The 12,531-nt window shown below is 39.9% G+C and overlaps 1 protein-coding gene across 7 annotated transcripts in view; it reads left to right on the forward strand.

The window, feature by feature from the left end:
- UNC13D (unc-13 homolog D) overlaps positions 1 to 12,531 on the forward strand; it is a 73,623-nt gene that overhangs the window by 12,422 nt on the left and 48,670 nt on the right. For 3 of the 7 annotated variants that reach the window (XM_058166580.1, XM_058166581.1, XM_058166582.1), the window contains exons 1-3: positions 4,480 to 4,760; positions 9,807 to 9,839; positions 12,169 to 12,276. In XM_058166580.1, the coding sequence (XP_058022563.1) occupies positions 4,659 to 4,760; positions 9,807 to 9,839; positions 12,169 to 12,276 (243 nt within the window). In that variant the 5' untranslated portion in view covers positions 4,480 to 4,658. Of the gene's footprint in view, positions 1 to 4,478; positions 4,761 to 9,806; positions 9,840 to 12,168; positions 12,277 to 12,531 lie in introns of those variants that run through there. The other 4 variants (XM_058166583.1, XM_058166584.1, XM_058166585.1 and 1 more) reach the window with 3 other exon arrangements.

A 12,531-nucleotide genomic window follows, 5' to 3' on the forward strand; every position in this document is an offset into this window, starting at 1 on the left:
TATTGACGTCAGAAACAAAGGGATCCAAAGAAGCTAAAGTACACTAATCCATTCTCCAGATGTTAAAGACAGAGAAGGCTTTTCATAAGGGAGAATATGCTACGTTTCAGAGAAATGGTGCTCAGATATCCTGACTGCAAGTGTATGAAAGAGATTAACTGCTTCCAAACAAGCACACAAATAAATTCTGTTTATATACAGAAGGTTGTAAGAATTAATATCAAAGTTGCTCTAGGTATCATAAATTTCTGATAAATTTAGAAAACTGTGCATAATGAAGCTGAAGATCTGTGTTTCCCTGAAAATAAGACCGTCTTATATTTTTTGAACACTGAAATAAGCGCTTGGCCTTATTTTCAGGGAGGTCTTATTACTTTGGGGCGCGTGGAGCAAGATGGGGCTCCTCTTGCCATCTTATCTGATTTCCAGCTTGCATTTAAATATTTCTGGGAAGGACTTATTTTCAGGGGAGGCTAATTTTAGCGCATGCACTCAAAAGCCTGATTGGGCTTGTTATCAGGGGAAGTCTTATTTTTGGGGAAACAGGGTATGTATGTATTGCAATCGGTTTTCCCCCAAAATGAATCAGGCATCTGAAATAAGGCCATTGGATTATAAGTGTGGAGGCAAAGTGAGAAGTAAGAAAGTTTTGCCTCTCTTACCAACATGGTATAGTCCTCATCCTGGGCACATACTTGTGCTTGGTCATATTAAAATGTTGCTTTCCAACTGTGCTCTAACCATCATTTTTGATATTTCATGTCCTAGAGCAGTGGCTGTTAAATTGGGGTAATTTGGGCATATCCTGGGGTAATGAAGCAATTGCAATTGCTTGTTTGTGGGTCAAGGATCCAGTTTGGGATTGCTGCTGCTGAATGTTTCAATAACCGAATCTGGTTTTTTTGTAGATGTGTGTGGAGGTAATGACATTGAGACCGGGAAAAAGGGTTCCTGGGTCAAACAATTTAATAATTGTGAAGTTATAACCCTAGAAAAGCCTCAGAAAATCATGGATACTCTCCCCCTAAAAGTGCCCAAAATTGGTCAGTGGCAAACCAGCTTCTTGATGGATATTCCTGTCAGATTGTGGGGGAAACCTCAAGAACCTGGTTGAAATCATCTGGATCCAGAGCTCCAGCCCTGTGGAAATCAGGGATGATAATCACTCACATTTGGACCATGAAATGCTCTGGCCATGACAAAGGGATGGTGATAGTACCCTCATATTCAAATCATACAGCAACTACCCTGAAAATAGGATCTAATCTCTGTGTATCAGATCAGTGATTATCTAGATAGGCTCATGGTTGTCACGGAGACCATAAACTCCTGGGACTCTACTAAACTGAGCCTCCAATGAATGGAGGTTGAAGTCATTCAACACCAACAGACAGGGACTTGACCACAACCCGGATGCAGGAATGGTGTGTATTTAGATCTTTAGAAATGAGTACTAATTTCTAAAGATCTAAGTGCCAGAGCCCACTGTAACAACATTGCCAAAAAGGCTTTAAGAGTTGTTAACCTAATCTTGTGTAGCTTCTTCTCTGGTAATATTGTACTACTAACTAAAGTATACCAGATATTTGCAAGACCAATTCTTAAATACAGCTCATCTGTCTGGAACCTGCACTGCATATTGGACATAAATACAATCGAGAGAGTCCAGAGATATTTTATTTATTTATTTATTTATTTATTTATTTATTTATTTGTCATAACAGTATATATAAGCATAAGCAAGAAATAACTATACGATATATAAGCATATATATAAGCATAAGCATGAAATAACTATATGAATTGGATACAATCAAAGGGAACATTAGGACAGAAACGGTAGGCACGCTTGTGCTCTTATGCACGCCCCTTACAGACCTCTTAGGAATGGGGTGAAGTCAATGGTAGATAGTGTTTGGTTAAAGCTTTGGGGATTTTGGGAAGAGACTACAGAGTCAGGTAGTGCATTCCAGGCATTAACAACTCTGTTACTGAAGTCATATTTTCTGCAATCAAGTTTGGAGCAGTTAACATTAAGCTTAAATCTATTGTGTGCTCATGTGTTGTTGCGATTGAAGCTGTCCTCCATTCCTCTACCCGGAATAAAATATTTTATGCCACCAGACTCCAACTTTTGGGCTTAGACAACTTAGAACTACGCCGACTTCAGTCTGACCTAAGCGTAGTACATAAAATTATCTACCACAATGTCCTACCTGTCAATGACTATTTCAGCTTCAACCACAACAATACATGAGCAAATAATAGATACAAACTCAAGGTAAACTTCTCCAAATTCGATTGCAGAAAATATGACTTCAGTAACAGAGTGGTCAATGCCTAGAATGCACTACCTGGCTCTGTAGTTTCTTCCCCAAAACTTTAACCTTAGATTGTCTCCTGTTGACCTCACCCCATTCCTAAGAGGTCTGTAAGAGGGGAGCATAAGAGCACCAGCATGCTTACCGTCCCTGTCCTAATATTCCTTTTTACTTACTCTTTTTATGTATTCAAATTATGTTTAAACTTTTACCTGTTATCATGGTTGACTAAATAAACAAACAAACAAACAAATAAATAAATAATCCTTATAACAATATACACTATAAAGAGATGAACTGAAGACCATATTACCCTAACGGAGATCTATATTGTTCTAATATACTGCCACAGGAATAAGGATTTTTATATGTTTTCATCCCAGGAGAAATAAAACATCATATAAGGTTGCTCTCATACAAAGATCTAAATTTCACTGGCCCATTTTAATTTTGCCAATTGCATATTGCCTCAATAACACATTCCTGTACATTTTTATTGTTATTTTCATGTAGAAGTCCCATGAGAGCTACAGAGGTATAGATCATTACTGAGAAAGGAGGAAATAAAAAGAGAAACAAAGAAATGCCTTTGCCTTGTATGATCAAGACCATCAAAGCATTAATGTTTAAAAGAAAAGTTGGTGCTACATTCTAATCCAGGGGTCTCCAACCTTGGTCGCTTTGCTGGCTGAGGGACTCTGGGAGTTGAAGTCCACAAGTCTTAAAGGGACCAAGGTTGGAGACCCCTGTCTAATCTGCTTTGAAGAGAAAGGATTTGTATACTGGACAATACATAATTACAATAGTAATTATGGGGCATGTGTTTGTTTTTCAAAGACAAACCAAGATGGCAACAACTAGAATTTCCAAATGCAATGCCTCCTTACTAGTGTTTCAGCAAGACAAAATCAGATCTGAGATCTAAGCCGAAACATGTTAGGTTTTTTTTCTTGGGGAAGAAAAGACAGGCATATTTGACCCTGCCTTGATCTGTTTCAATTTCTGAGAAAATATACTGTCTTGGGACAGAGCAGGCCTTCCTTCTTGGAGGTCTGTTTCATATCAGTGCTTATCAGCGAAGCCTTTTCATGCCACAAGCAAATTGCATCATGCCAGACCTGTCTGGAAAATAACTAGTCAGTTTTGCAATTGCCAGGGCCTAAAGAAATCCCACCCACCCCATGGAAGCCACCACAAAAAACTGAATGACCATTACTTCAACCTGGCCTTGGAGAAGAGCACCATTTATGGAACTTGCCCTGTGGAATTTGCTTTGTTCCAGGGATGAAATTCAGCAAGTTCTGGAGAATCAATAGTGGAAATTTTGAGCAGTTTGGAGAACCGGCAAGTACCACCTCTGGCTGGCCCCAGAGTGGGATGGGAATAGGGTTTTTGCAATATTCTTCCCCAGGAGTGGGGAGGGAATGGAGATTTTGCAGTATCCTTCCCCTGCCCTGCCCACCAAGCCCCGCCCACCAAGCCACACCACGCCCACCAAGCCATGCCACTGAACTGGTAGTAAAAAAAAATTGAATTTCACCACTGCTTTGCTCCTGAACTTTATTTCAAAGCTGAAGCTTTCCATGGATTACATATGCTGGATAATTAGTTTCAAGATAACAAAAAACAGTAATACAAACCTGATGAAGAATACATTACCCACAATGTATAAGGTATAAAAGGTGCTTGGTCCGGTTAGCCTTTGGCAGTGCTGTCTTAAAAGTCCATAGTTGTCCTTTCTACTCGGGGCAATGTGAGTGCAAATTTATATTAATCTCTTTAGAGCAGTATTTTTCAACCTTGGCAACTTGTTAAGATGTGTGGACTTCAACTCCCAGAATTCCCTAGCCAGCATGGTTGAGAAACATTGGTTTTGAGCAGGGGTCTCCAACCTCGGCAATTTTAAACATGGTGGACTTCAACTCCCACAATTCCCCAGCCAGCAAAGCAAAACTGGCTGGGGAATTGTGGGAATTGAAATCCTCCAGGTTTCAAGTTGCCGAGGTTGAAGACTCCTGATTTAGAGAGTTTGCAATGCATCCAGATTTAGCTCCAGGAGAGAGGTTGTGACTACAGAGAAACCATCAGAGGAGAACAAGTAAATTTTTTAAAGGTATATTCAGCGTTGGGGAGAGAACTCCATGTTTAGAGAACTGCAAGGTATAAGCTGAGAAAGAGAGCTGTGCTTCAATTTCCGTTTGTTGCTACAATGGTCAGAGTGATAAAAGAGTGTGGTTTCCTCTTCAGCATGTGAGAGCCGATGGGAGCCTCACGCTAGGAAAGGCAGATTTCTGACTTTGTAGGTCAGCCTGTGTCTGAAAACACAGCCATGTTCTGATGGCGTCCTCTGCTCGGCTTACCCCTTCCCCAGTCCATCCCAGCACGGAGCCTGAGAGTGAGACCCTAATGATGGGAAACCCCCCAGAAGACGGCAGAAACGTAGGTGGTGGTGCTTAAATGCAATCGGCCTTTTTTCCCCTCCCTTTCTCTTTCACATTCCTTTCATTTGAAAACATGCTGAAATCTTTAGGAGTGCGTTTAGATACCATAAGAGTTGTTAAGCTGCTTTCTTGGTTTGACCTCTGAAACAGTATCTAAAAGTCTGCAGATGTGGCTGTGCTCATGACTTGCCAAAAGTTGTTGAAGAAGGCTCAGAACAGAATGAGGACCTGCTCCAATACTTTCTAGTTCCTATCTAGAGAGAGGGCTTACCCAGTGGTGGGTTTCAATTTTTTTTACTACGGGTTCTGTGGGTGTGGCTTGGTGGATGTGGCAGGGGAAGGTTATTGCAAAATCCCCATTTCCTCCCGATCAGCTGGGACTTGGGAGGCAGAGGATAGATGGGGGTGGGGCCAGTCAGAATTTTTACTACCGGTTCTCCGAACTACCCAAAATTTCCGCCAACGGTTCTCCAGAACTGGTCAGAACCTGCTGAAACCCACCTCTGGGCTTACCGTAATTTTTTTTTTTAAGCAAAAAAAAAAAAAAACAGCATGCAAACTTGAATGTTGAAAATAAGATCAATCCAGACAAGCATGGAAAAAAGTAACAGAGCTGGAAATGACTTTGGAGGTCTTCTAGCTAACCCCCGCTTCTCGAGCAGGAGACTCTATACCATTTCAGACAACTGGCTATCCAGTCTCTTCTTAAAAACTTTCAGTGTTGGAGCACCCACAACTTCTAGAAGCAAGTTATTCCACTGATTAATTGTTCTGTCTCTTTAGTTCTAAGTTAGTTCTCTCCTTGATTAGTTCCCATCTGTTGCTTCTGCCTTCAGGTGCTTTGGAGGAGAGGTTTTGCAGATTCAAACGCCATTGTATTTTGTATTTATTTTATTCATTTATTAGATTTTTATACCGCCCTTCTCCCGAAGGACTCAGGGTGGTTCACAGCCAAATAAAACAATAAAAAGTTATTAACACTATTAAACATTTTCTGAGTATGGAATTCCTCTGAGTAGCTAACTTCCTTTCCCATGACTGATAAATAGTGACTAACTTGCCCAGGGGCCTTGTTAGTTACTCTCATCTTAGTTTGCATATTGCTCTAAATCATAATTTAACGGTGATGTATCGAATAAACCGTAATGGGATTAGAGAGCATAGCTCTTAAGGAGTAAGCCATAATTTGCAAGCCACAGTAGTCAGTTCATACAAAATAACTATAACCAAACCACCTTCTATCTTTGTATGACATCTGAACTCTGTGTTCATCAAACTATTTTATGGTCAGCCTATCTGATTATCATTCTTTCAAACGACTGATTTCTGGGGTGGGAAAGCTAGACATTGGAAGACTGGCTTTAATTCAAAATGGGGCTTTTGACTATTATTCAGAAAGCAAAACATAATCTGGCAGGGCAACCAAGGAGTCCATAATCTTCCTCTCAGCCTCTCCCATTGTCTTAATTACAAAGGTAGCAAATGTGTTGCTGCACTTTCTATCTTTCGCATAATGTACGGCAAAGCCTACTTCATAAAAAAAAAATCTCCTTCCCATTTTCAAGCTATTTTTTTCCAATCTCCTAATAGCAATAGCCTTGGTTGTTCATATTTTCCTGCAGCATACTCAATTGTGTAAGTTTGTCTAAAATAAATCTTCATTCATTGTGGAGGTGATAAGGCACTTCTGCTTCTCAACAAAGTCACACTTAAAATTACATTTCAGTAGATTCCATGGAACTCTTACTTGCCTGACTAGGTGGCTCAGTGGCTAAGACACTTGAGCTGGTCGATCGGAAAGGTCGGCAGTTTGGCGGTTTGAATTCCTAGTACAGGTCTCCTGCGTGAGCAGGGGGTTGGACTAGATGACCTCCATGGTTCCTTCCAACTCTGTTACTGTTACTGAATGCCTCAAGATCTTTATAATATTAACTGTTAAAATAAAGAAACATGTCTGAAAACATTAAAAGGCTTTGGAGAAGGTAAGGAGCATACAGGGACGATGACACCATTTTTTCTAGCTGTGTCTCTTAAACTGGAAGTAGAAGTCAAGATACAGCTTTGTCTCTTGAGTGCAATTGTAAAGAATTGGTCCCCCATCCCAGCTGGTTTTTTTAAAACCTGACTAATGTGAAAATGCAGTGTGAAATGCTGGGAAATGTAGCGCAGCTGCATCTGATGGGAGATGGATTCCACTTCCTACTTTAGCATGGAGTTTAAAAGGAACAAACAAGGATAATTTTTGATCGATGGAGTGCACAGGTTAGATGTAAGAAGACATGGCAGTATTAATCTTGGCTTGATTTGTGGAGAAAGAAAGTTGTCTGATTTGACTGGTGGGTACAAATGTGAATAGGTGCAAATTGCTCATCATAGCAGATGACAGCATCTAACTGATATCAATGGATTCTGGAAAAAAAAAATCAGAGTCTGAGATGGTGAGTACTTGAATGGGAGATGTCTAAGTAATTCCAGGGCTGCTGCCTAGACTGGGAGATTAGTGCATCCCAAAAGAAGGCCACAGCAAGCCACTTGTTACCAAGGTAACTATGTGGATGTATCCGTGTGGTCACCAACAGCTAAGCTGGAAGTACTCTTATCTTTTTGAATTCTCCTCACTCAGTTAAACTTCATTCCCACCTTGTTTTGTAAATGTGGTGGTGTCAGTATATTATAGGTCAGGGATGTCAAAGTCATGGCCCGTGGGCCGGATGTGTCACTCACTGGCCATGGCCTCCCCGGTTTAGCAAAGGGGAAAAAAGTCATGCTACATCACATGATGACAATCTGATGCCATGAGTTTGACACCCCTGTTAGAAATAATCCTCACTTAATGGTGATAATTGAAAGGAAGGTAATTGGGACCAAAATTTCCATTGATAAGTGATATGGTAGTAAAGTTCAATGTCATGTGACCACCTCACGTCACCAGCAGTCCTCCATTGCCATTATAAAGCAAATCACCACAGGTCATTAAGTGAGGCTCATATGTGATCACAACTTCTGACTTCCTGTCGGCTTCTCTATTGACTTTGGCTGTGAGAAACTCTCCGGGAAAGTTGGGAATCATGATCATGTGACAAGGGGATACTGTGACAATAGTAATTTTGGGGACCAGTCATAACTATCATATGTACAATGCTGTCATAATTTCAAATGGTCACCGAATGAGTGGTCATTAAGCAAGGACTACCTATAATAGTTACAAAATAAATTCTAATGCTGATTGTCGTGAATATAGTGGGAAGTTTCTGCTTTTTCAGGAGTGGGAAGGACAAGTTTAGTGAAAATAGTGCTTGGGTTATTCTGCTATAAAAGAACACAAAATCCAGTGTTATTTGTAGGACCCATTTTTGGAGGGGCCAATTGTGCAGTTAATAGCTCTTTTAGTAGGAGAGGTTTGAAGAAATCACAGGATTTCTTTTTATTAGTCTTCATAATTAAATTACAGCTCTTAAAGCTACTTATGGCACCTAACAATTCTTGTAGCTAAATGCATCTCCTGTTCTGAGTGTTTGTGTGTTTATCTTTTGTCCAACACGTTTATTCTGCAAGTTATAGAATGCAATGCAATAAATTATATTTGTACATTCCCCATCTTGTGAACAAACCCCCTTCCCATTGCCAAATTGCCCTTCCCAATTAGCAATCATGTTGGCTAGAAAATCTCTGGCCAACATTTCCAGTGCATTGCAGACTAAAAGCTTCTGCAATATTCATTTCTAGAGCTTTTTATCTGCTGATTATAAAAAGTAACGTATTGTTTTGTCTTGCAAAATAAATAATCATGATGTCTCAAAACCTGGTAGCTCTGACAGCAGTCTAGCTCTGCCTTGGAATCATGACCCCTGGTTTTAACTGTCTGTTAAATATGGTTTATCATGAGAAATGAATTGCAAAACAGATGCAAAGGAAGAATAAACAATAAATTGAGTTAGTTTAAAATAGTGATCTTTTCTATTATGTAATTAAGAATTGGTTGGGTGAAAGGAAGACCATGAGAGTTGTTGCTGAACATCAAAAACAGAGAACTTTAAAAGAGCAAAAGGAAATGTAGGGTGATACTGTAGGGAGAAATATAATAGTGATCTTTTCTATTACGCAATTAAATTTGTTTGCTTACTAGTTCTGAATTCTCTTCTGAATATTGTATAATGCTGTTTATTCTGAAATAGAATATGATGGTTATGTATTTTTTTTTACTCGATGTATTCAAAGCATTTCTATGTTACTTTTCATTATGAACAATCCTGAGCTATACATTCGGTATCATGGGGTGTGAAATTTCAGAAGATTCAGTTATTGAATCATACTGTTTACATTAAATTAGTGTAAAGAAAATAGCTGTTTGTCTGTTAGCAGTGGCTAAAATAGTTATCGTGTGTTCAAAGCTGTTGAATTAGCTTTATATAAACAAATTAGCTGTATATAATATATATAGTATATTATACATGGTGTTCCTTGAGGAGAAAGTTATGTAGAATATGTTCCCCTAAGCATTAGTAGTACTTAAGCAGTACTTGGCATAATGCATTTGTTTCAATAATTTAATATAAAGTCTATAAAGTGAAGCTTTGCTATTTTTGATATATCACTGTTAAAAATTAGTAAACACAAAATTAAATAAAAATTCAAGAAAACTTGGATTGATTTAAATTAATTTTACTATCATCCATCATTAAATCAGATTCCTGGGTAATATAAAATAAACGGTTCTACCTCTATATGATAGATATGATAACATATAAATGAAATCAGCAAATAAAATCACAAAAACCAAAAAGAAGTGCTACCAATATTTTAAAATGTATGGCTAAATAAACAATGCCTTAACCCAGTGTCTGAAAGCCAGTAATTGATTCCAGTGTCCAACTTGGTTGTAAAAGACTTCTCATTTACACCCACGTGGTGTCCTGCTGATAAGTGAGTATGAACAGGTTGGTAATGGGAACTGGTATTTCTTCCTTTGCACCAAAAAAACATTACAGTCTAGGCATTTTAAAAAATGAATTTATAGTGAAATTGTTTTGTTTTTTTTCTTTAGATGGATCTCTCCCATAAATTATCTAAGAGAGAGGTAAGAAACTCATTCATTAATGACCATAAGGTATATTAGGGAAAAGATCTACAAGTAGTCCTTGGCCTACAAACAAATTGAGCCTAAAATTTCCGTTGCTAAGCAAAGCAATTGTTAACTGTGAACTTTGCTTTTTAAGTGACTCTGGCTTTCCTCCACTGACTTTGCTTGTTGGAAGGTTACAAATAGTGATCACATGACCCTGGGACATTGCAACTGTCATAAATACATGCCTGTTGCCGAATGCCCGAAATTCGATGATGTGACCATGGGGATGCTGTAATGGTTGTAAGTGTGAAAAGCAGTCAGAAGTCCTTTTTATTCAGTGCCATTATAATTTTGAACCGTCACTAAATCATGCTGATCCTTTTCAGTTCACATTCTCCCTCCAGTTTCACAGGGTGACCTCTTATTGAAAACATTTGATCAGAATTATTTGCTCATTTAGAAAAGAAAGGCTGTACTATATTGGAATCTCTAGAGTTTAGATCAGGGCAGTGGTGGGTTGCTACTGGTTCTCCCCGGTTCAGGAGAGCCGGTAGTGGAAATGTTGACGTGAGAGCGAACCAGTTCGCTCTACCGTCAGCTGGGCCCTCCCGCCTGCCACTGCGCTATTCCTATCTTTATTCCTTTGTGTTTAGCCCAGCTGAAAGGCGCGGCAGAGCTGCCTCAGCTCTTTAGGTAATTCAATGCGCTTGCGCGAAGCGAACCAGTTCGCTCTACCGTCAGCTGGGCCCTCCCGCCTGCCACTGCGCTATTCCTATCTTTATTCCTTTGTGTTTAGCCCAGCTGAAAGGCGCGGCAGAGCTGCCTCAGCTCTTTAGGTAATTCAATGCGCTTGCGCGAAGCGAACCAGTGGTAACACCAGTTAGAACCCACCACTGGATCAGGGATGTCAAACTCAAGGCCCGCGGGCGGGATGTCGCCTGTGGGATGCTTAGATCTGGGCCACAGGGGCTCCCTGGAAAAAGCAAAAGACCGGCCCAAGGTGTCTCTACCAGCGAAAACGCTTCCATTTTCGGCTGCGACAGCCTCCTACAACCCTCTGTCAGTGAAAATGGAGTGGCCCTCCGGAGCTCCATTTTCACTGGCAGAGCACTCAGGCCACCACAGGTGCCCCGACATGAATGACATCGAGCTGGCCACTCCCACCCTGATGCAGCCTTCAATGAAATTGAGTTTGACACCCCTAGTTTAGATGTTCTGCACCAGCACCTAGTTCCACTGTTGAAATGCAATATAAAGTAAACCAGTATTATTACAAAATTAGTCACAAATTGGTTCAATAAGCAGGCTCCCAGGAATAAATTGACAGGCTTAAATGAGAAAATGCATACCTAGTAAGTATTATAGGCGATCTGATCTCTCAGGTACTACCCTCCCGTTCCTTTTTTGCCTAATGACCTCGTACTGTATTTCTCCTTTCTGCTTGCTGCCGGGGATTTAGAAAGCATATCAGGTTGGCTTGCTTCCTCCCTTTGGGAAGAGTAAACATAGAGAATATATTTCCTCCTCTCTTTCTTTGGTGGGCAAAATCAGCACAGAAAGCAACAACACACACCACAATTGCATACTGTAAATGGAATCAAAAGCTTGAATACGATGGTCTCTTTTAATACATTCCTTCTTTTCAGCACGACTCATTAGAGGTACCCTCACTGATGAACGCCATCTTGCCAACAAATGAAAGAAGGCAGGGTATCTTATTAGTAATTCAATTAATGATCTAGTAATCAAGTAGGTACCAAAAGTTGTCTTGTAGCACCTTGATTCCAGTAAGATTTCCTAATGTGGAAAAGATAGTAAAAGAAGTAGCAGTCAAAAAGCGGCAAATAAAATAGTTAACTATAGAAGAGAGGTACCTCTTCCCGTCTACCTACTCATCTTTGCACACTTCACATGCTTCTCCCCCACCTTCATTTCCTAACCTAAGTGTATTGGACTCTGATCAGCTACTTTTCCTCCATCTTGCCACAGACTATTATAATTTAGAAGGCAAATTGAGGAGAAGTCTAGCTTTCCTTGGGCGGCTCTGATATTTTTATCCATCAGGCGTACTTTGAATTTTTGCTGGACTTTGGCACATCATTGTTTTAGTCCATCTAGCCCGCTGTTACACTCCCACACGCTCCCGCTTTTAGATGGGCTTTTTAATTTTTTTTCTTGTTTACTTATCTCCTTCCTTTCCTTCTTTTTTCTAAATTCGTATTGCTTTTAAACTGTAAAAAAAATATTTGCAAACTGTAAAATAGTTTGCAACCATGCTAAGCCAAATTACACTAATTTCATTCCGATCTGTTTTCAATTTTTGTTTAATTATTTCTTGCAGCTCACCCTGCTGTATGAAGAGGTCCTTTACACCATTCTCCATCGTGTGGGCCAAGTGGAACAGAATCATGTTACTGATTCAGATGAGCTCTATGAATATGTGCAAAAGGTTGGGATAAAGAGCCAGATCCATCTATCTTATTATTCATCCCCAAGGCTTTGGGGCTGCACTTAAGACTACATTCTTTTCTTTCTTCTTCATTGTACATTTTTTTTCTCTCTCTCCCAAATGCTAATGGACAAATAGTAATTTTCTGCAATATAGTAACTATGTTGGTAGACAGGATGCACCCTGCCTCTGTTTTTCTCCCACTGTCTTCCTCTCCCACTCCCGTGCCCACCCCCACCAAATCACTCTGTCTTT

Source organism: Ahaetulla prasina, chromosome 2 (assembly GCF_028640845.1).
Source record: "Ahaetulla prasina isolate Xishuangbanna chromosome 2, ASM2864084v1, whole genome shotgun sequence".
Lineage (NCBI taxonomy): Eukaryota > Metazoa > Chordata > Lepidosauria > Squamata > Colubridae > Ahaetulla > Ahaetulla prasina.